The sequence below is a fragment of the Salmo salar genome, chromosome 11, assembly GCF_965601325.2.
Source record: "Salmo salar chromosome 11, fSalSal1, whole genome shotgun sequence".
Lineage (NCBI taxonomy): Eukaryota > Metazoa > Chordata > Actinopteri > Salmoniformes > Salmonidae > Salmo > Salmo salar.
Window position 1 is genome coordinate 87298683 of NC_138301.1, and position 23258 is coordinate 87321940.

Here is a 23258-nt window from a genome sequence, read left to right on the forward strand (position 1 = left end):
ACAGTGGGCGAGAGACAGAGAGAAAGACAGATGGACAGGACAGCGACAGTGGGCGAGAGAGAGAGAAAGACAGATGGACAGGACAGCGACAGTGGGCGAGAGACAGAGAGAAAGACAGATGGACAGGACAGCGACAGTGGGCGAGAGACAGAGAAAGACAGATGGACAGGACAGCGACAGTGGGCGAGCGACAGAGAGAAAGACAGATGGGTAGGACAGAGACAGTGGGCGAGCGACAGAGAGAAAGACAGATGGGCAGGACAGAGACAGTGGGCGAGAGACAGAGAGAAAGAGAAAAGACAGTAGGGAGACAGGCAGGCAGGCAGCACCTGGCTTTTTGAGTCCAGGAGAAACAGGAGCATCAGGACCAGGTCTCCTCTGGCCCCCACTCCTACCCCTACAGGACAGCTAGGGGTGGAGGGAGGAGAGGGGACAGGGAGGACAGGCAGGAAGAAAGGAGATACAGAGACAGAGAGGAGTAGATAAAAGAGACAGTCACAAAGAAGAAAGAGGACATATTGAGAGAGAAAAAACATGCTCAGGCAGCTCTCAAAGAACATACAGGTCAGGTCCTATTTCAATGACGAGGCACTCTCCCTTCTATTTGATGAACGGTGTGATTGGCAAGGCAACTCATCAATGATGTGCTCTTCCAGACAGAGTCTCTTAGTTTTGTGAGCTGTGATTGGTTCGGGCAGCTGAGATGGGTTGGAGACACAAAGAACTGCGCAGTCAGCATCCCATTGTACACCTACAGTACAAATGACAGGGAGGCAATTCACTCTCTTACATACACTGCACTGCACATACACCATAGGACATATTACACAAAGTGCAAAGATCACACACACACACACCAATCCCGCTCCTAGGGACCATTGGAGCTGTAGCTGAGGAAACCTGTGAACTGAGGCCAGTTTCTCATCGTTGGCAAAGGCACAGACACAGGCATAGAAGTGGAGGCGGAGGTATGGAGCTGCAAGGCCAGGACCAGGCTGAGAGGTGGAGTCGGGTAAGACACCGGAGGACCCTCTCACCTCCCCATCCTGGTAAGTCTCCATGGGTCCCCTTCCCCCCCGCCGTACCCTCTCTGGCACACTGAAACACAACCCCCTCTCTGCTTCTCCCCTCACCCCTTCCCCCCATGACCTATAGTCAGGTACAACAGCCCCAGAGGATGACTTGGTCTACTGTTACATTTGACCACCAGAGTATCTTCGTTCACCCTCTGGACCAGGGGTCCCGGGGACTCAGTAGCCAGCCTCCAGAATGAAACTCTTCAGAGGGAGAGGGGTGGTCTGCGCATGGCACCGCCATGGCTTGCTTCACGTGGACACAGGGAGTGACGGAATTGGAAACCTATTTGGAGAGGGCGTTGGTCAGAACAGCAGCCCTGGCCTGTCCTTTTACCCTGGGTGTGGCGACAGGTGGGCAAGACGAGATCCTGAGGTCCATTATCGTGCCATTCATCCGCCGCCATCACCTCATGTTTCAGCATGGTAACGCACGGCCCCATGTCGCAAGGATCTGTACACAATTCCTGGAACCTGAAAATGGACCAGTTCTTCCACAGCCTGCATACTCACCAGACATGTCACCCATTGAGCATGTTTGGCATGCTCTGGATCGACGTGTTTGACTGCCTGTTCCAGTTCCCGCCAACATCCAGAAACTTCACAAAGCCATTAGTGGGACAACAGTCCACAATCAACAGCCTGATCAACTCTATGCGAAGGAGATGTCACACTGCATGAGGCAAATACTGACTGGTTTTCTGATCAACGCCCCTACCTTTTTTTTATGGTATCGATGACCAACAGAAGTATTCTCAGTCATGTGAAATCCATAGATTATGGCCCAACACATTTTTAATTTGACTGGTTTTCTTAGATGAACTGTAACTCAGTAGCATCTTTGAAGTTGTTGCATTTATATTTTTGTTCAGTGTATTTTGTTTGTTTAAACGCGTAGTTCATAAATTCATGCTCAACAGCTTGTGTCAAAAGTTTCTGTACTGTAGGTAGGCCTGCTCTTGTATTGGCTCGATGAATGTTCAATTATTCCAGTTTCTGCTACTAACACGTGTTCTGATTTGAGAAAAAATTTTTTTTTTTTTTTTTTAAATATCACTGGATGTGAATATTACAAGTATGTAAGCTCATTGTCAACAAAAAAAAAACAACATTGCAAGACTGAACCACGCTCACATCAAGCCTTTTTAAATACAGTAACAAGAACAGTGAAGAGAGAAACATGAACAGTTCCCACAAGCTGTGTTTATACGCATCAGCATTTTAATGGGACAAAGCAAGAACACGTAGCATCAACATAACCCCCACAAAACACGAGGTCTGAAATAAAATCTGACCTTATGAGCTGTTCATGATAATAGGTTGGTTAAAATGAAATTAACTCAAAATAAGGCAAAACAAGGGGTCTCAACCAAACGGTATTATTAAAACAACTCCATAGGGGGAACCAGTTCAAAATTCTGATACGTTCAAGTTTTTTATTTTTATTTTTTTACTATTCACTACTTTATCATTAAAAAAAAAGCAAAAAAGTTCAATATTTAGTTTTATACACAGAATAACTTTAAGTCTAGCTCATTTTGTAATGCTGTTCGCTCTTCACAGGCCCCTGGAAGAATCAAATGTTGCACTGTCCTTACATTGTCATGAACCAGCATTAAACAGTGACGCTAATATGCCCACGTCTACTGTTAATGATCCCTTACCCCCGGGCCGCCAGTCCAAAAAAACAAGCAAGCTTCCATAATTAACAGGTTTTTTCCCCCTCTTTACCGTATCAGAACAGTTTAACAGACTGTTTGGTTATTTACATACATACGTACATATACTGTTTTGTATGTAAGCCCTTCTAAAATAAACTTTTCAAAAGGAAAAATGTGGAATGCAAAACAATTCAAAATACCTAGAATTTTTGTAACATCAAATTGTGTGAAAAGGTAACTAAGAGTAATAGTATTGTGCAATATGTCTGCCTCGTAAAGAAAGAACAGTGGCAGTAATCCCTGCAATTGGTTTTTAGTTGAGATTGAAAATCGTATTAAAAAAAAATTCCACAGTTGACATCCATTTGATCAACAACAAAAAAAATGTATAAACAAAAAAGGTTCTTACATTTCACATGATTCCATGGCGTCATTGCTATAAACATTTGTTTAAAATGACAGTCCCGAAACAAAACAAAAAAACTGGCAAAGCGTCGTTTCTTAAACGATATCAGCAGTTGAAATTGTTCTAAAACAAACCAACAAGAAAAAGCAAATCCAAAAGTCGCAGTTTTTTATTGTGTATTTTATTTATTTAATAGTCTTTCCGCTTCTTGAGTCAATCAATCTGACACGGGGCCAAAGACCTTTGTAGGGTATGTGTGTGTGTCTGTGTGGACATGGGTGTGTGTTTGTGTGCATATATCTATATGCGTGTATCTTATATCCCAGGACTGGGAAACGCTCCACCTCCGATGGATGACACACAAGCCTCATCTCCTCCTCCTTTAAACTTACATGTAAAAAAAAACAGGTTGGGGGACTGGACAGGAAGAGGTGGAATTACGCATCCCCACTCCCCGCCATAGAGTTGTTAATGGTGTTGTAAAAGACGGGGAACATGTCCACCCCGTGTGTAGGATCCCTGTGGTGGTGGTGGAGGGTAGGAGGCTGACGCTGGGCTGCCGGGCCGGCGCTGATCAGTGGGTGTGGTAGCCAGCGGTGCCCATGATGGACTGGTTGGCCAGCACCGCCCCGTTGACTCCCTGTCCAGGCTCCACCACGCCGCCATTACTGACCGCTCCCACGCCCGTCCACCCTGCACCCGCCTGTAAATGACTGCACACAGACAAGAGGTGAAGGATGGAGAGAAAGAAGAAACTTGAACAACAAGACTGATCTTTAAGGGCCGCTGTCATTTTATGCTTGTCTCATCCTGACATCGGGGCTGCATTTTGACCCAACACTTTTTTTTCTTCTCTTCAGTAGTTCATGAGTACTCACTTGAAGCCCTGCTGGTTCCAGGCCTGTCCGTAGACTCCGTAGGTCGGCACCTGCCACCCGTTGGGCACGTATTGGCCAATCTGCTGGGCATTACCGTACCACTGGGCATATTGGCCGTAGGGCTGCGCTGCAAAGCCAATTTTGTTCTGCTGTGGAGACAACGCTTAGAGATCAACAATGTTCTTCGGTTTCCCTTAGCAAGCCCACTTTGAACTCTCTCACACATACATACACAATTGAAGTCGGAAGTTTACATACACTTAGGTTGGAGTCATTAAAACGCGTTCTTCAACCACTCCACAAATGTCTTGTTAACTTCTTGGGGCTATGTGGGATGCTAGCGTGCCACCCGTGGTGCACCCCATCAACAGCAGGTGCATTTCAAGAGCGGCAAATTTGAAACCAAATAAATGTCAAAATTCAAATTTTTCAAACATACAACTATCTTACACCCTTTGAAAGATAAACATCTCCTTAATCTAACCACGTTGTCCGATTTCAAAAAGGTTTTACGGCGAAAGCATAAAGTTAGATTATGTTAGGAGAGTACATTGACAATAGCTGTGTGTAATGTTTTGTCAATTCAAAGACAGGGTCACCAAAACCATAAAACCAGCTAAAATGATGCACTAACCTTTTACAATCTCCATCAGATGACACTCCTAGGACATTATGTTAGACAATGCATGCATTTTTAGTTCTATCAAGTTCATATTTATATCCAAAAACAGCGTTTTACTATGGCATTGATGTTGAGGAAATCGTTTCCCTCCAATAACTGGCAGTCAAGTCAGCACCACAAATTAAATAATTAAAATTAGAAAACATTGGTAAAATATTATATTGTCATTTAAAGAATTATAGATTTACATCTCTTGAACGCAATCAACTTGCCAGATTTAAAAATAACCTTACTGGGAAATCACACTTTGCAATAATCTGAGCACTGCGCCCAGAAAAATATGCTTTGCTATACAGACAAACGGCCATGTTGGAGAGATCTAAAATACTATGTAAATAATCCATTACCTTTGATTCTCTTCATCAGATGTCACTTCCAGGAATCCCAGGTCCATAACGAATGTAGTTTTGTTCAAAAAAGCTCATCATTTATATCCAAAAAGCTCCGTGTTGTTAGCACATGATCTAAGCCAGCCGGACTTCTCGTCATGAACGAGGGGAAAAAAATATATTTACGTTCGTTCAAACATGTCAAACGTTGTATAGCATAAATCATTAGTGCCTTTTTTAACCAGAACATGAACAATATTCAAGGTGGACGAATGTATTCTCTTTTATAACGTATTGGAACGAGGGCACCCAACATGAACTCGCGCGCCAGAGTCTAATCGGCCATCACCGTTCCATGGCTCTTGTTCGGACAGATCTCACAGTAAAAGACTCAAAACACTTTGTAAAGGCTGGTGACATCTAGTGGAAGCAATAGGAAGTGCCAAAACATTAATCAACCCCTGTGTGTTTCAATGGCATAGGCTTAAAGGTAATTCAACACATCAGGTATCCACTTCCTGTCAGAAAATGTCTCAGGGTTTTGCCTGCCAAATGAGTTCTGTTATACTCACAGACACCATTCAAACAGTTTTAGAAACTTTAGGGTGTTTTCTATCCATATATAATAAGTATATGCATATTCTAGTTACTGGGTAGGATTAGTAACCAGATTAAATTGGGTACGTTTTTTATCCAGCCGTGAAAATACTGCCCCCTAGCCCCAACAGGTTAACAAAATATAGTTTAGGCAAGTCGGTTAGGACATCTACTTTGTGCATGACAAGTAATTTTTCCAACAATTGTTTACAGACATTTCACTTACAATTCACTGTATCAGAATTCCAGTGGCTAAGAAGTTTACATACACTAAGTTGACTGTGCCTTTAAACAGCTTGGGAAATTCCAGAAAATGATGTCATGGCTTTAGAAGCTTCTGATAAATTATGTCAATTAGCCTGAGTCAATTGGAGGTGTACCTGTGGATATATTTCAAGGCTTACCGTCAAGCTCAGTGCCTCTTTGCTTGACATCATGGGAAAATCAAAAGAAATCAGCCAAGACCTCAGAAAAACAATTGTAGACCTCCACAAGTCTGGTTCATCCTTGGGAGCAATTTCCAAATGCCTGAAGCTACCACGTTCATCTGTACAAACAATAGTACGCAAGTATAAACACCATGGGACCACGCAGTCGTCACACCGCTCAGGAAGGAGACACGTTCTGTCTCCTAGAGATGAACGTACTTTGGTGAGAAAAGTGCAAATTAATCCCAGAACAGCAGCAAAGGACCTTGTGAAGATGCTGGAGGAAACGGGTACAAAAGTATCTATATCCACTATAAAACGAGTCCTATATCGACATAACCTGAAAGGCCGCTCAGCAAGGAAGAAGCCACTGCTCCAAAACCGCCATAAAAAAGCCAAACTACGGTTTGCAACTGCACATGGGGACAAAGATCGTACTTTTTGGAGAAATGTCCTCTGGTCTGACGAAACATAAATAGAACTGTTTGCCAATAATGACCATTGTTATATTATGTTTGGAGGAAAAAGGGGGATGCTTGCAAGCCGAAGAACACCATCCCAACCGTGAAGCACGGGGGTGGCAGCATCATGTTGTGGGGGTGCTTTGCTGCAGGAGGGACTGGTGCACTTCACAAAATAGATGGCATCATGAGGGAGGAAAATTATGTGGATTTATTGAAGCAACATCTCAAGACATCAGTCAGGAAGTTAAAGCTTGGTCGCAAATGGGTCTTCCAAAAGGACAACGACCCCAAGCATACTCTCAAAGTTATGGTAAAATGGCTTAAGGACAACAAAGTCAAGGTATTGGAGTGGCCATCACAAAGTCCTGACCTCAATCCAATAGAAAATGCTCTGTCAGGAGGAATGGGCCAAAATTCACCCAACTTATTGTGGGAAGCTTGTAGAAGCCTACCCAAAACTTTTAACCCAAGTTAAACAATTTAAAGGCAATGCTACCAAATACTAATTGAGTGTGTAAACCTCTGACCCACTGGGAATGTGATGAAAGAAATCTGAAATAAATAATTCTCTCTACTATTATTCTGACATTTCACGTTCTTAAAATAAAGTGGTGATCCTAATTGACCTAAGACAGAGAATTTTTACTAGGATTAAAATGCCAGGAATTGTGAAAAACTGAGTTTAACCTGTTGGGTCTAGGGGGCAGCATTTGCACGTCTGGATAAAAAAAATGTACCCGATTTAATCTGGTTACTAATCCTACCCAGTAACTAGAATATGCATATACTTATTATATATGGATAGAAAACACTAAAGTTTCCAAAACTGTTTGAATGGTGTCTGTGAGTATAACAGAACTCATTTGGCAGGCAAAACCCTGAGACATTTTCTGACAGGAAGTGGATACCTGATGTGTTCTATTGACTTTAAACCTATCCCATTGAAAAACACAGGGGCTTAGGAATATTTTGGCACTTCCTATTGCTTCCACTAGATGTCACCAGCCTTTACAAAGTGTTTTGAGTCTTCTGGAGGGAGATCTGACCGAACAAGAGCCATGGAACGATGATGTCCCATTAGACACCTGGCGTGCGTGTTCATGTTGGGTACCCTCGTTCCAATACGTTATAAAAGAGTATGCATTCGTCCACCTTGAATATTATTCATGTTCTGGTTAAAAAAGGCCCTAATGATTTATGCTATACAACGTTTGACATGTTTGAACGAACGGAAATATATTTTTTCCCCTCGTTCATGACGAGAAGTCCGGCTGGCTTACATCATGTGCTAACGAGACGGAGATTTTTGGACATAAATGATGAGCTTTTTTGAACAAAACTACATTCGTTATGGACCTGTGATACCTGGAAGTGACATCTGATGAAGAGAATCAAAGGTAATGGATTATTTACATAGTATTTTCGATTTTAGATCTCCCCAACATGACGTCTAGTCTGTATCGCAACGCGTATTTTTCTGGGCGCAGTGCTCAGATTATTGCAAAGTGTGATTTCCCAGTAAGGTTATTTTTAAATCTGGCAAGTTGATTGAGTTCAAGAGATGTAAATCTATAATTCTTTAAATGACAATATAATATTTTACCAATGTTTTCTAATTTTAATTATTTAATTTGTGACGCTGACTTGACTGCCGGTTATTGGAGGGAAACGATTTCCTCAACATCAATGCCATAGTAAAACGCTGTTTTTGGATATAAATATGAACTTGATAGAACTAAAAATGCATGCATTGTCTAACATAATGTCCTAGGAGTGTCATCTGATGGAGATTGTAAAAGGTTAGTGCATCATTTTAGCTGGTTTTATGGTTTTGGTGACCCTGTCTTTGAATTGACAAAACATTACACACAACTCTTGTAAATGTACTGTCCTAACATACTCTAAATGTATGCTTTCGCCGTAAAACCTTTTTGAAATCGTAAAACGTGGTTAGATTAAGGAGATGTTTATCTTTCAAATGGTGTAAAATAGTTGTATTTTTGAAAAATTTGAATTTTGACATTTATTTGGATTCAAATTTGCCGCTCTTGAAATGCACCTGCTGTTGATGGAGTGCACCACGGGCGGCACGCTAGCGTCCCACCTAGCCCCAAGAGGTTAAATGTATTTGGCTAAGGTGTATGTAAACTTCTGACTTCAACTGTAAGTGTGTGTGTATGTGTATGTGTATGTGTATATATATATATATATATACACACACGTTTTAACATATAATATACAGATAATGTAATAGACAGTAATGGATGCTGTATGAGAAAGGGAGATGTTACCTGCGGTGTTAGCTGAGGCACCTGTACCTGCTGCATGGGGCTGACCATGTCTGTGGTCTCCTTCCCCCAGTAACACTTCACCACGTGACCCTCTATGGACGTCCCGTTCACTGACACTATGGCGTGGGCCGCTCCCTCGTGGGAGTTGAACCTAGACCAGGTAGAGACGTGCGAGGGGGACAAGGGTGAGACGGGGTCAGAGTGAGTAGTCATATGGCAATGACTGCAGTCTAACTGCAATATGGGTCTATCTCAAAACACACTCTCTGAGTCTGTGGTCTTACCTCACAAACGAGTAGCCTTTGTCTGGGAAAACTCTGATCTCCATGATCTGACCGAAGGGGGTGAAGGTCTGCCTCATCAGTTGTTCTAAGGAGGGGAAATAGAGGAAGGTTATATACACCTGTCAGTCCTATATTAACACGATCACAGTGATACTGTAGCGAGGGGCCACTAGTTACACTGTAGCGAGGAGGGCTACTAGTTACACTGTAGCGAGGAGGGCTACTAGTTACACTGTAGCGAGGAGGGCTACTAGTTACACTGTAGCGAGGAGGGCTACTAGTTACACTGTAGCGAGGAGGGCTACTAGTTACACTGTAGCGAGGAGGGCTACTAGTTACACTGTAGCGAGGGGGGCTACTAGTTACACTGTAGCGAGGGGGGCTACTAGTTACACTGTAGCGAGGGGGGCTACTAGTTATACTGTAGCGAGGAGAGAGGGGGGCTACTAGTTATACTGTAGCGAGGAGAGAGGGGGGCTACTAGTTATACTGTAGCGAGGAGAGAGGGGGCTACTAGTTATACTGTAGCGAGGAGAGAGGGTGGCTACTAGTTATACTGTAGCGAGGAGAGAGGGGGGCTACTAGTTATACTGTAGCGAGGAGAGAGGGGGGCTACTAGTTATACTGTAGCGAGGAGAGAGGGTGGCTACTAGTTATACTGTAGCGAGGAGAGAGGGTGGCTACTAGTTATACTGTAGCGAGGAGAGAGGGTGGCTACTAGTTATACTGTAGCGAGGAGAGAGGCACTACTAGTTATACTGTAGCTAGAATAGTTTAGAATGTCATTGTATGCTGTAGCGTTAAGATTTTCCTTCACTGGAACTAAGGGGCCTAGCACGAACCATGAAAAACGGCAGAACATTATTCCTTCTCCACCAAACTTTACAGTTGGCACATGCATTGGAGCAGGTAGCATTCTCCTGGCATCAGTCAAACCCAGTTCTTCCGTTGGACTGCCAGATAGTGAAGCGTGATTCATCACTCCAGAGAACGTGTTTTCACTGCTCCCGAGTTGGAGGCAAGCATTACACCATTCCAGCCGACGCTTGCATTGCGCATGGTGATCTTAGGCTTGTGTGTGGCTGCTCGGCCATGGAAACCCATTTCACGAAGCTTCCGATGAACAGTTCTTGTGCTGACGTTGCTTCCAGAGGAACTCGGTAGTGAGTGTTACAGAGAATCTTTACAGGCTTCAGCGGTCCCGTTCTGTGAGCTTGTGTGGCCTAACATTTCGCGGCTGAGCCGTTGTTGCTCCTAGACGTTTCCACTTCACAATAACAGCACTTACAGTTGACCGGGGCAGCTCTAGCAGGGCTGTAATTTGACAAACTGACTAGTTGGAAAGGTGGCATTCTATGACGGTGCCATGTTGAAAGTCACTGAGCTCCTCAGTATGGGCCATTCTTCTGTCATTGTTTGTCTATGGAGATTGCATGGCGGTGTGCTCGATTTTACACACCTCTCAGCAACAGGTGTGGCTGAAATAGTCAAATCCACTAATTTGAAGGCGTGTCCACATACTTTTGGTCATGTAGTGAATGTAATGGGGAAGTGATCAAAATAAACAAACAAAGGGCAAACAATTCACATGAAACAAATGCACAAGAATTGGCGGGAAACAGCTGAGTGGAGTCTGGAGAGCAGAGCGCATGCATATTGGAGAGATGCCTATAGCCTATATTCGCCACAAACCCCTCCCCTTCTTGTCTCAACATTTTCAATTATACTCAAGACACGTCACCGCCAGACATTTTTGTTATGCTTTTCGCTGACGGCTGCAACTAAATAATCAGTTAGGGAGCGCGTGGCAAAAAGGTCTATGAAAGACTTCTTCATTCGCCAATTTTCTCCAGTTCTATAATCAACTTTCTTTCATTGTTCAAAAGCCAAATGCACAATCCTAGTCATATTAGCAACCCATCCTAGTTTGTTGCATCTTTAGATTGACCCAAGTTTCTAACCGAGATTTTCGTCTCGGTCACATACCGCGTGCATCAGGTTTCGAATAGTTTCCCCTTTTGGCAAACCTTTCTGGTCACGTTGTCCATTTTCCTAAAGGAAACCCAGTGGTAGTTAAATACCTGTAAGCCCTGCAGTGACTCCTCCACAGTAGACGGTACAGTTGCTGGGGCTGGACTGGTTCACTACCTCCTCAAACGACAGGTGCTTTGTGTTCGCTGCTCCACATGGGGGGAGGAACAGAAGATTCATTTAAAACTTGAACGACAATAGATTGTGTCAATCTTTTTTTGTATCCAATGCCAGCAGGTGTGTGCAAGTCATTCTATGGAGCAGTGAGAGGTATGTGTGTCTAACTCACTCTCGTAGGTGGCTTTGGGCGCAGGGGGCTTCCTGCTGGCCCAGTTGGTCCTGATCTGCCGTCCTCCCAACCACTGACCTCCCATCTGTTGGATGGCATTCTCTGCATCCTACACACACACACAAACTCAGTCAGTCAGTTCCAATATCCACAGACTTTATAAAGCATGGTGGTAGTAATTCCAGTATAAACTAGAATCTAAACCTTATCTACACCAAAGTAGCAAACGAACTAGAGTGGTATTTGCTTGGCTAAACATTGCTGGCTGTTGTCTGAGGGGGGGGGCTCACACTCTTTGCGCCGATGCTAGTGATTTCTTACAAGCCACAAACCCAAGAGTGAGCAGTAAGCTGAGGGTGGTGGGGGACACTCACCCATTTGTTGAAGAAAGACACAAAGCCATAGCCTTTAGACTTGCCAGTAGCCATGTCTTTCACCACCCGGGCATCACTACGAACAGACAGAAATACTACGGTTAGCAAGACAAGAGCAAGTTATGGCCTCTGGCCACGGAATCAATCCTATGGAGCAGTGTTTCTAGAGAGCTTTTCCTTGCCACCGTCTCCCTGGTTTTGTGTCCAGGGAGGTTTCGCTTCACGTTGCTGCAAAGCACTTGATAAGTAGGATTCTAAGAAGTTCTGTTTGTGAATATTTGCTTCTTGGGAGATACGCGAAAAAGATCGGTTGAGAACATATTTGACAGATGAATGTTGTGAGTACAGGTTGTACTCTTCTGTTCAACCAATACAGTCACAATCTTTGTAGTGTTTTGAATAAGCATAACCGAGATAATAACTTGGGTAAGGAGAAACAGAGAGAACACTCACGATATCCTCCCAAAGGGGGCAAAAGCAGCTTTGATGTCATCCGTGGTGATTTCAGGACTGAGGTCTCCGACGAAAACGTGGAAGTGATCTGAACACAGAATGTATAATCATATGTATAATACTTTTTTTTTTTATAGCCAACACATTTTAGGCACTAATGCTAACAATTCTTGGAATATTCTTGGATAACATAAATGTGCTCTGAATGCACCAAGCACAGTCTAGCCCCCCCCCCCCCCCCCTAAAATAAACATCTTAAGTTTCCATGCTTTATACAGGCGCTACACTCCTTTAAATCAGTTAGGTATGGGCCGTGTCAAAGTATTAAGGGAGATATTGCTCACTGCTTGTGTCTTTCTTCTGGCTGCTAGGGGTTGTGGCCCAGTTGACTTTGACCTCCTGAAGAAGAGAAAGAAAGAGAAAGAAAGAGAGAAAGGGAGACAGAAAGAGGGGTGAAAAGCGAGCCTTACTTGGACAGCACACGTGTCCGTCTGTTTGCCGATCAGAGGGCTTGTTGTAGTCACACAATGATAGAGGGAAAGCCTGCTCACACTCAGACTATGTCACAATTCAGTCTCACTGTCTAATCAATCAAATTTGGAACAAAACGTCTAGGAAGTAAAAAGGTCCAAATAACAAGGGACTTACAAACAAGTGAATTTTACGAACTTGTATTACTCCTCAAATGGTCCTTCATTACCTGTTGAGGATAAAATATTTTCAACTGAATGTGTCTTTAGAGATATAGTATAGTTATAATCTGGATTCTTTATGCAAAGGAATTTGCAAAAGAACACATTGTACACAATAATAATAATAGAGGATGGCAGTGTAGAAGTAGAGGAGTGTTACTTGAAACAGGTTAATGGGGGGAACACTACTTAGAACGATTACACAACCCAACCAGGTTTAAAGTCATGGGACGTGCTGCCAATACTAATTGGCTATGACAAGTCTTCTCTTCTGAGCGTGAACCCGTTTACATGGGCGACGTCCAGAGGCTTTGCCTACCAGCAGGATTGAGCGAGAACTCCGACCACAGAACGTAAGGACAGAGGATGAGAAGAAGCTATTAGCTACACCCAATCTAGGACGGCAGGGTCAGGGGAATGCCACAGAATCCGTAAAAAAAAAAAAACACTAGCTAGCTACATTTTGTAGTTAAATAACCTGAAACATTTTTGGGGGTATCCATAACATCTTATTAACAGGTGTTTCATACAGTGTTTGAATTAAAGTGCAATCCCTTCTCCACGCTCGTTCGTTCAGCATTTCCCCTCAGGCCAAAGGAACAAGACGTTTTACTTCCAGTGAGACATATGCAGGCTTCAAACCCAAACAAATGGCACCATCTAATTCAGTCAAATTACAGTGTCAAACTTCCCCATTAATTCGAGATTGGGGCCTGCAGTGTGTTCCTAATGTATATAGAACGCCATCTACGGAATATGTAGTATTATCTAAAACCAGATCAGGAATGGAGAAAGCTAGATTTTGGGGTGAAGAACATAGTATGCTATCGCTGGAAGAACGAGTCTAAGTACCCTACAAAACTTTCTTCTGGTGTCGTGGTATTATTGACCAATCAGGAAACCCTTTCCATTCATGTCATACTTACTGATGTTTAATGTAAACTGTTGGGGTTGAACGGACAACATGATGCAATGTGATACCCAGTCAATGGGCCTCAGTCGCTACCCCTAGACACTTCTCATAGGTCTGCCATAATGCTTCGCACACATCCGACCTTTCCAGACCTGCATCAAGTCAAGTGTCTAGGGATAGGGGCTAGGGGTCGATTTGAACTTGGCTTCAATTCCTTCCTCCAGACTTTTGGCCAAACCGCCCCTCCCCAAGCCGACTCACCCTGTAGATACGATAGCTTACCTTACCCATTATTTTACGACCGTTCATGGCTGCGAGTGACGCGGCAGCGTGCCTGTGTTCGTAGAACTCCACAAAGCAGTAGGGGTCATTACCTGCCGTCTGGAGGGGGACAAGAACAGGGACGTCAGAACTGGGAATTTCATCCTACCATTGTAAAAAGGTAGGCCTAGTTGAGTCTCCCACCTTGCAATGTAAACCATGGGCAGCTCTAGCTAGCCTATAGAACTCAAATCCGTGATCATTCATCATCATTAAGAGATTGGCCAAACACGTCTTCTATTTCGCGTGACAGACTCAGATTCCCAATATGAATCAATCGCAGAGGTATGACTCACAACAGTACAATGTGTTCTTAAACAGGCTCCTGGCTAATATTGGTCAAAGCGGTTGTCCTATTGGGCTAATCAGTCCTGGGGCTCATTCTGTGGGGTTCCAGATAAAGCAGTATTGTATAGGACATACATTCCTCTCTGTCATGTTCAACAGTGAATTGTGTGGTCATGTCTGTTTTTCTATAGGCTCTACACATTACATTTCTGCAACGTTCTATGTGCCGCAGACCACTGAATAGACCCCTTAGTCATGGTCAACGTTTGGTTGGCACAAAACTAGAGAATTTTTTAAAGCAGAGGTAATCCCCTCAACGAGTTACATAATGCTAATATTATTATTTTTGCATTTTCTCCGGGTTTGTTTTAACTGAACACGGCGCAGTGTTAAGTCATTCTGAGCAGAATCATAGGGGAATTTGATTGGAGAAGGTTCATTCCTCGACATTCCAAACAACTACCTCTTCCCCTACTGTATTTATTTATTTTGCTCCATTGCACCCCAGTATTTCTACTTTGCACACTCATCTACTGTCAAATCTACCATTCCAGTGTTTTACTTGCTATATTGTATTTATTGCCTTTACCTCCCTTATCTCACCTCATTTGCTCACATTGTATATAGACTTATTTTTCTACTGTATTATTGACTGTATGTTTGTTTTACTCCATGTGTAACTCTGTGTTGTTGTATGTGTCGAACTGCTTTGCTTTATCTTGGCCAGGTCGCAGTTGTAAATGAGAACTTGTTCTCAACTTGCCTACCTGGTTAAATAAAGTCAAATAAAAAAACAATAGAAAGGTTGATTTTGACTCACATCTACTATCATTTTACAGCTCTTGCAGGGTCCGATCTGGCCGAACAGCTGCATGATGAGGGCTTCGGTCACATCCCGGGACAGGTTCCCCACATACCTGCAGCACAGTGACAACACATCAGCATGGACACCCTGGGCTCAGCAAATAGAAGACAAATGGACGCTCCACTTAGCAGACAATAAATACACAAGGAAGTGTGGTTAAGAAGATCTGGATTTAAAGGGATGGTTCACCACCATCCACAATGTTACTGAGGTATGAAACCATCTGGAATCGTTTGTTATTTTGGGGGTGAACTGTTCCTTTACACCACAGCATTCTACCTCACAGCTAACCATTAGGAAGAGGTTGAATTGACTGATTCAGTTTTACATTGGGTAAATCCATTTGAATTCAATTACTTTTGGCAGCATCCCTTTTGAACAAAACCTTGCATACATATTTGCTGATTGTAGAAGTGCTCAGAAAGTGACTTTTTGGGACCTGAATGCCAAAGTATTCAAGAGATAAAGGTGCTCAAAGTTGACAATGTTGCATACACCACCATACAGTGAAACATCCATGTCTTCATCACTGGAAAAGATAAACGGTTGAGATTAGTATAATTTAAAAAGCTTACAAACAGGGTTGTCAAACTATTTTATCATTTCTGGAAAACAATGTATAATAAAAATTGTAATTTAACCTGGAGTATCTAAAAACTTGTAAACTCCTAATTTTTCCATATTCACATTTGTAGCTTAGACCCAATTTTACAGTGACGTTTTTGTGATTCGCACGCCATGGGTTGGGACAGAACATGCTCTTGAATACAGGGTGGGTGTCACGTTTTAACTGATCAAAAATTGAAATGTCAACTTTCAAAAAAGGGTACCACAGAGATGGTTGGAGGTCCACACATCAGAGAATGTTGACTTGAAATCGGAATATCTGTTTTAATTATACTGTCAATCTTCAATAGGATACCCATTGAAATCATACGAACACAGATAAATGGTCATGTATATTCTAAGTTGCCATTTCAATAACAATTCAATTGTGTACCAGCTAAATTGCAGTGGTCTGAAGGGTCCATTCTATGAATTCTATTTCTATGATTGAAATGACCCACTGTATTCAAGATCATGTTGTCTCAACCGATGGCGGGCACAATACAAAAACACTAACATTTCAGATGGGAAATATGGTCTCTAAACTACACTACAACATATACAAATATGAATTTGCTGATTGTGCAAGATATGTAAACATAATTATTAAATTGGCATTAATAAAGTGACTAGTGATCCATTTGGCCACTAACAAATGGATCACTAGTCACTTTATTAATGCCACTTTAATAATTATGTTTACATATCTTGCACTACTCATCCCAGGTGTATATACTGTATTGTATACCATCTATTGCATCTCATGGTCCATCCATACATGTACATATTCTTATTCCTTCCCTTTACTTAGATGTGTGTGTATTGGGTAGTGGAATTGTTAGATTACTTGTTGATATTGCTGCACTGTCGGAACTAGAAGCACAAGCATTTCGCTACACTCGCAATAACATCTGCTAACCAGGTGTATGTGGCCAATAAAATTTGATTAAAATAAATAAAATTGACTTTACAGTGCTCTAGAGTGTGACCGTTTTACTCGCATATGCGCCTAATTATTTTGCTGTGCGACCTGGAATTTTAATTTAGGAGCACCAGTGTGCCTAGAAAAACGAAGGACTCTAGCGCCAATACCTCAAATATTTTTCATTGTGCTCCTAAATATTTGTGCGAACTTACATTTTCCAACTTATGCGCACACCTTGTAAAAAACATGGTTTACGTGCCTTTAGATAATTGATGTTAAAGGTGAAAAAAATCAATTCCTATTCAATTAAAAAAATGTTTTAAATGAAATAACTTTAACTGTTAGTAAGTTTTTAAATGATATGAAACTAAACCGTTTGTTCCAGTGAAGAAGCTATGGATGTGCGGAAGCCCATTCCCTCCACCCACATTATAATTTATTTATTTTTATGACTAGGAGTTTTGAGATACTATGTCATAATTATGAGTTACTAAGTCATTATCATGAGATAGTAAGTCTGGATCACGGACATTGAATAGTCCTGCAGGGCAATCTGGGATTCAAACAAAGCATTTCCCCGCCACTAAGAACGGGGCAGGAGAAATGTAGCCAACCAAATACATAGACGCAAGGACTTTCACATATGGATGCAAGTACTGACCATCCACGACATCCAAATTATAGTTTTAACCATGTTTTGAAGCTAAACAGTATTTGTTTACAACTACATTGTTAAAAAAAAAACATTGGAGTAAAACAAGCCTATATTTGGGGTTCTGATGGGGTAAGACTGTTGCTCATGAGGTTCTGATGGGGTAAGACTGTTGCTCCCAGTCCAAAGTTGCACTCAAGGTCTATATGAACAACCTAAAAAAAAATCTAAAAAATGTATGTACCAATCCCAGATTGCCCTTTTAAAAACAGACACTGTATAGCTTCAAACAATGGTTAAAACTATAATTTTAGAGTCCTTGCGTCTATGCATTTGAGAACAGTTACATTTCTCCAGCCCCATTCCTCAGCTGTTTACCAAATAAAGTAGCAGGGGAATGCTTTGTTATTGTTTGAATCCCAGACTATTCAATGTCCATGATCCAGACTTGCATATCTCATAATGACTTAGTATCTCAATTATGACTTACTATTAAGGGCTGTATGATATGGCCTAAAAATATTAGGTTTTTTTCAAACCTTTTCCACATTGTTACTTTACAGCCTTATTCGAAAAATTGACTAAATTGTTTTTGTCCCTCAATCTACACAAACTCCATAATGCCTAAGCAAAAACTGGTTTGCAGAATATTTAAATTTATAAAAACTGAAATATCACATTTACATAAGTATTCATACCCTTTACTCAGAACTTTGAAGCACCTTTGGCAGCAATTACTGCATCAAGTCTTCTTGGGTATGATGCTACAAGCTTTTCTCAAATTCTTCTGTGCTGATCTCAAGCTCTGTCAGCCATCTTCAGGTCTCTCCAGAGATGTTCGATTAGGTTCAAATCTGTCACTCGAGGATATTCAGAGACTTGTCCCAAAGCCACTCCTGCGTTGTCTTGGCTGTGTGCTTAGCGTAGTTGTCCTGTTGGAAGATGAACCTTAGCCCCCAGTCTGAGGTCCTGAGCGCTCTTTGCTCCATTCAGCTTTGCCTCGATCCTGACTAGGTGTCGTAGTCCCTGCCGCTGGAAAAAAAAACACACAGCATAATGCTGCCACCACGCTTCACCGTAGGGATGGTGCCAGGTTTCCTACAGATGTGACTCTTGGCATTCAGGCCAAAGAGTTCAATCTTGGTTACATCAGACCAGAGAATCTTGAGAATCTTGAATCTTGGCTTCCCATCTCCACAGAAGAACTCTAGAGCTCTGTCAGTGACCATCGGGTTCTTGGTCACCTCCCTGACCAAGGCCTTTCTCCCCCGACTGCTCAGTTTGGCCAGCTCCAGGAAGAGTCTTGGTAGTTCCAAACTTCTTCCAATTAAGAATGAAGAAGGCCACTGTTCTTAGGGACCTTCAATGCTGCAGAAATGTTTTGGTACACATCCCCCAGATCTGTGCCTCGACACAATCCTGTCTCGGAGCTCTACGGACAATTACTTTGACCTCGTGACTTGGTTTTTGCTCTGACATGTACTGTCAACCTTATATAAAACAGGTGTGCCATTGCAAATAATCTCAAATCAATTGAATTTAGCACAGGTGGACTCCAATCAAGTTGTAGAAACATCTCAAGGATGATCAATGGAAACAGGATGCACCTGAGCTCAATTGAATCTCATAGCAAAGGGTCTGAATGCTTACAGTACCAGTCAAAAGTTTGGACACCTACTCATTCAAGGGTTTCTTTATTTTTTAACTATTTTCTACATTGTAGAATAGTGAAGACATCAAAACTATGAAATGACATATGGAATCATGCCGTAACCCAAAAAAAAGTGTTACATATTTTGATTTGTATGTGCTAGCTGTCTAGTCTGCAATGAGCATAAAAATAAGTCTATCCAGCTTGGATCTGTTTGCTTGCTAACAAGGTAGAACAGTTGAACTGTTATGAATACACCCTTCTCTTCATCTCTTCGAGCAAAAGAACTGCGCATACATTTTCCACAATCACGTTCATTGTTACTCTAGTTTTAGTAGGGTCTGCTCGGTTCTACGTGTTGGGAGTTAATACATAAAAAGAGCATCGTTATAAATGTTCAGTTCTCGTCTATTACAGTAAAATAATGTATCTAAGTGTTTCGGTGTCCATATAAGTGATTCTGTTGGACCAAATCTCAAACACAAATAGCGAGTTTAAAATTGCTTGTTGTCAGAGAGGAAGAAGTTATCTTTTGTCATTAGTTGTGAGTGACAGGTAGAGGGGCTTGGTGTCTGAAGGTGCGCACAGTGCACACAGCACAGAAGGAGTGAAGGAGAGGAGACCAAAAAGACATAGAACACTCAAAAAAGTGTTTCTTGCGATACAGGCATTTGGCACATTGCACTAAAACAGTAATTCGATATACTTACTATCTCATATCTCTCTCTGATACATTTTTTGGGGTGGTGGGAACAGGCTTCCATTGATGTCTCATGGTATGGTGGGGTATGCGGTGTCAACTTTGAGCACCTTTATCTCCTGAATGTTTTGGCACACAGGTCCAAAACTCCACTTTCTGAAAACGTATTCTATGGGCAAACATGTATGTAAAGTGCTGTTTAAATCAAAGTGGATGTTGTCAAAAAGTTATTGATTTCAAATGGATTTACCCATTTGGGATATTGGGAGTTCACGTCTTAAAATAGATACCAGCCCAAGCAAGGCACGGTATAACCAGTGGCCACATGAACAAGCCAACGGAGGTGATACTGAAACCAAGACAGGGATGCGCCATACAAAGAAGAAAAACAACAGGGAAGTAAAGTCAGCTGGGCTGTTTGGAAACAGTAAACACCCGACCGTATTTTACAGCTACTGTACATATTATTTGTAACCTTGTCACAACTGAGATGACGTGACTGTCACAGTTTGGGTCTTCTGCGAGGGGAAAAAAAGCAACATACATTGATACAGTAACATTCACGGTTAGAATTTCCTTGAGCTAGTAACGTTAGGCGCCTAGGCCCCAGAAACGGAAACTCGGCATCCGACAAGACTAGGCCACGCTTTCACGTTGCATTACATTTAATATGTTCCTTAACTAGCTACTAGCATTAGCTATCATATATGGCAGTGTTGTAGTAACAACACCGACACTGCGACATACAAATGTTAGCTGACAAACCCAATTTGAATCTCTTAGTAGCGGTATGGACGGCAAGTTAGCGAACCAACATAACACAGATGTCTGATTATTGGTCATTGGTGTACGCCGAGCAGTGTGGCTAGTTAAATTGTAGCTAGTTAGCCAACGTTAGCAGGTTGGTTATGATTTCACAGATATTGTAGAGTATGGTCACCCGTGTGGAAAGGTATCAGACTGACGACAACAGCATTGCTTCGCATAATACTGAAACTAGAGGCCCGACATGCTGCCGACAAGAGTTAACGTTAGTTAGCAGCATGCTAGTCTTTCTCGAATAGCTGCTATTACCAAAATATACAATAATTAACAGTTAACTCCCGTAGTATAGGCTAATAAGAACATCGCAATGCCTTTAAATCTCAACATTTATTGATCTTTTTCGAAATTATTATGCAGTGGTAACAGTGTTCGCAACAAAATACAGCCTTTGCTTTGTCTAAAAAAAATTGACACGTCTGACATGTTGTTAAACTAGCTAAGTTAGCCAGTACGGCTGGCTCACAACTAGAAAATAGGAGGGTGGAGAACTGACTGACATGACTATTACGGACCACATATTATGAAAATGCAATTGATACACGCACCGCTACATGATGATACTTAAAATAAACGTTCAGTCGGCTAGTTAGCTTGCCGCTATTCATACATACAGGGTCTTGGGTTGTTCGTCGTCCATCATATTTTCCGACGAGGTGTGAGATCGAACCCTGAGCGAAAAATCCACGTGTGTCGTATTCTATGATGACCTTGGATTCTTGCTCCTTTCCCCTATTTTGCTGATGTCAACTGAACAATATCCCAAAAATGTTTTAATGCGCAGTAAATAGCTCCGCCACCCCTGCGAACTTCAATGAACAATGGAAAGGCGACATAAGATGGCGGAGAAAAAGAGCGGATATACGGCTTCGCATGCGCACTGTGGCTTCGTTGAAAGCACTGGCAGAATAGCCAACATCATATTTGTGCCACAGATGGCATGGTTTACATTTAGTTTTATGTGCATCCAAAATGTAGGAGAAAATTGGGATAAAATGTACCATAAAACTTGCGCCGCCCGGGAATCGAACCCGGATCGCAAGAATGGGAATCTTGCATGATACCACTACACCAGCGGCGCGATACAACATTATACCTTTTTCTGTTAAAACATCAGTCTTGCCCGCGGGCTCTCGGGTGCGCTAACTGCGCCAGTCGCGGGTGGATGGGTTATGTCAAATACTGTTCAGGTGTCCTTTAGTTCACATGCAGCATTCCATCACAATGTTTTACATAATCAAATAGGACATCAGTCACTTTTCTTATTCATCGTTTATTTCAACGTATGTATAAAAACAAATAAGACATCATTTAAAATAACCACACATTGGATTGGAAATATGGAGGTAGCCAGCATAGATATAAAACAGTTATATCTTCTATGGTAGCCACACCATGCACTCTGATCCAATTATTTTAAAGGTGAACTATGCAGAAATCACTTCTCAATTTCCTGGTTGCAAAAATTCTAATAGTTTGCCTAATTTCAGTTTATGTGACAAAACAACTAAGTATAGTGTAGAGAATCATTGTACCATTAAAACCGCTATGAAATATATTTTCCATAACCACAACTATTGTATTTTAAGCTGTTTGAAGCTGGTGTACAAAACCAAAAGTAAAACTTAAGAACGGGAAGCATAGACATAAGACAAGACATAGGACAGATATACTGCTTCTGGGAGTGCTTTAAATTAAAATGACAGATCTATAACTCACATTTCTATGTGAATTTGGTAAGGTCGCCCAAAAAGTTACATATTGCAGCTTTAAATCCTTGAGGGAGTCTGAATGGCAGTGTACTGCACAAACATCTGGGAAAAGTGGAAGAAATTAAATGAAATTGCATTCAGGTCAAAAGTAGTGAACTACATGAGGGATAGGCCAGGGTGTCCATTCCTTTCAGACACAACCTAGTAGTCCCTCATCTAGGGCAGCTGTGGTGGACCTGGGCCCCTTGCTGCAGCTGGAAAGAGCACAGAGCCTGCAGAGGCTTCAACAGAACCTGGAGGAGACAGGAAGAGGAAATGACAAGTCACATTCAGTGACAGGGGCACAGGGAACACACCCTGGACCTGGTCCTGTTCAGGAAGGTTGTTGTAAAGGGCCCTCCGGCATCATGGTGTGGGTCTGTGGCGGCCTTATGCGCAGAAGGTTAAGGCTGCCCTCAGAACAGCCTCAATTCGTCGGGGAATGGACTCTACGTGCCACAGGGATGCTGGCCCATGTTGACTCCAATGCACTGGATGTCCTTTGAGTGGTGGACCATTCTTGATACACACAGGAAACTATTGAGTGTGAAAAACCCAGCAGCGTTGCAGTTCTTGACATAAACCAGCGAGCCTGGTACCTACTACCATACCCCGATCAAAGGCACTTCAATTTGTTGTCTTGCCCATTCACCCTGTGAACGGCACACATAAACAATATATGTCTCAATTGCCTCAAGGCTTAAAGAGCCTTATTAACCTGTGTCCTCCAATGCACTAAAGAGGCCTTCCTACTGACTCTGAAAAACACCAAAAGAAAGATGCCCAGGGTCCTTGCTCAGCTGCATGAACGTGCCTTAGGCATGCTGCAAGG

General features: G+C 42.3%; 1 protein-coding gene and 1 non-coding gene across 3 annotated transcripts; both read right to left on the minus strand.

Moving 5' to 3' along the window:
• Nucleotides 1–2272: 2272 nt before the first annotated feature.
• Nucleotides 2273–21544, minus strand: LOC106563050 (cytotoxic granule associated RNA binding protein TIA1). 2 transcript variants are annotated; one of them, XM_014128268.3, is made up of 12 exons: nt 21290–21544; nt 15275–15371; nt 14128–14226; nt 12585–12639; nt 12241–12328; nt 11788–11863; nt 11414–11522; nt 11175–11270; nt 9094–9178; nt 8810–8960; nt 4019–4164; nt 2273–3853 (listed from the first exon to the last, which is right to left on the minus strand). In XM_014128268.3, the coding sequence occupies exons 1-12, from the start codon at nt 21316–21318 to the stop codon at nt 3715–3717; spliced, it is 1170 nt and encodes a 389-aa protein (XP_013983743.1). In that variant the 5' UTR covers nt 21319–21544; the 3' UTR covers nt 2273–3714. The 2 variants fall into 2 exon arrangements, with proteins under 2 accessions (XP_013983743.1, XP_013983742.1); XM_014128267.3 differs by having other exon boundaries at nt 4019–4167.
• Nucleotides 21545–21685: 141 nt separating this feature from the next.
• Nucleotides 21686–21756, minus strand: trnag-ccc (transfer RNA glycine (anticodon CCC)). The gene has a single exon. It is a non-coding gene; the product is annotated as a tRNA-Gly (tRNA).
• Nucleotides 21757–23258: the final 1502 nt, after the last annotated feature.

Coding starts and splice junctions, on each gene's coding strand:
- LOC106563050 (XM_014128267.3), bottom strand. CDS start 21,318: ATGATGGACGACGAACAACCCAAGACCCT. Junction 12,329..12,584: donor CCAGAAGAAAGACACAAGCA/GTGAGCAATATC, acceptor TTCTGTGTTCAG/ATCACTTCCACGTTTTCGTC. Junction 3,854..4,018: donor TGGAACCAGCAGGGCTTCAA/GTGAGTACTCAT, acceptor GTCTGTGTGCAG/TCATTTACAGGCGGGTGCAG.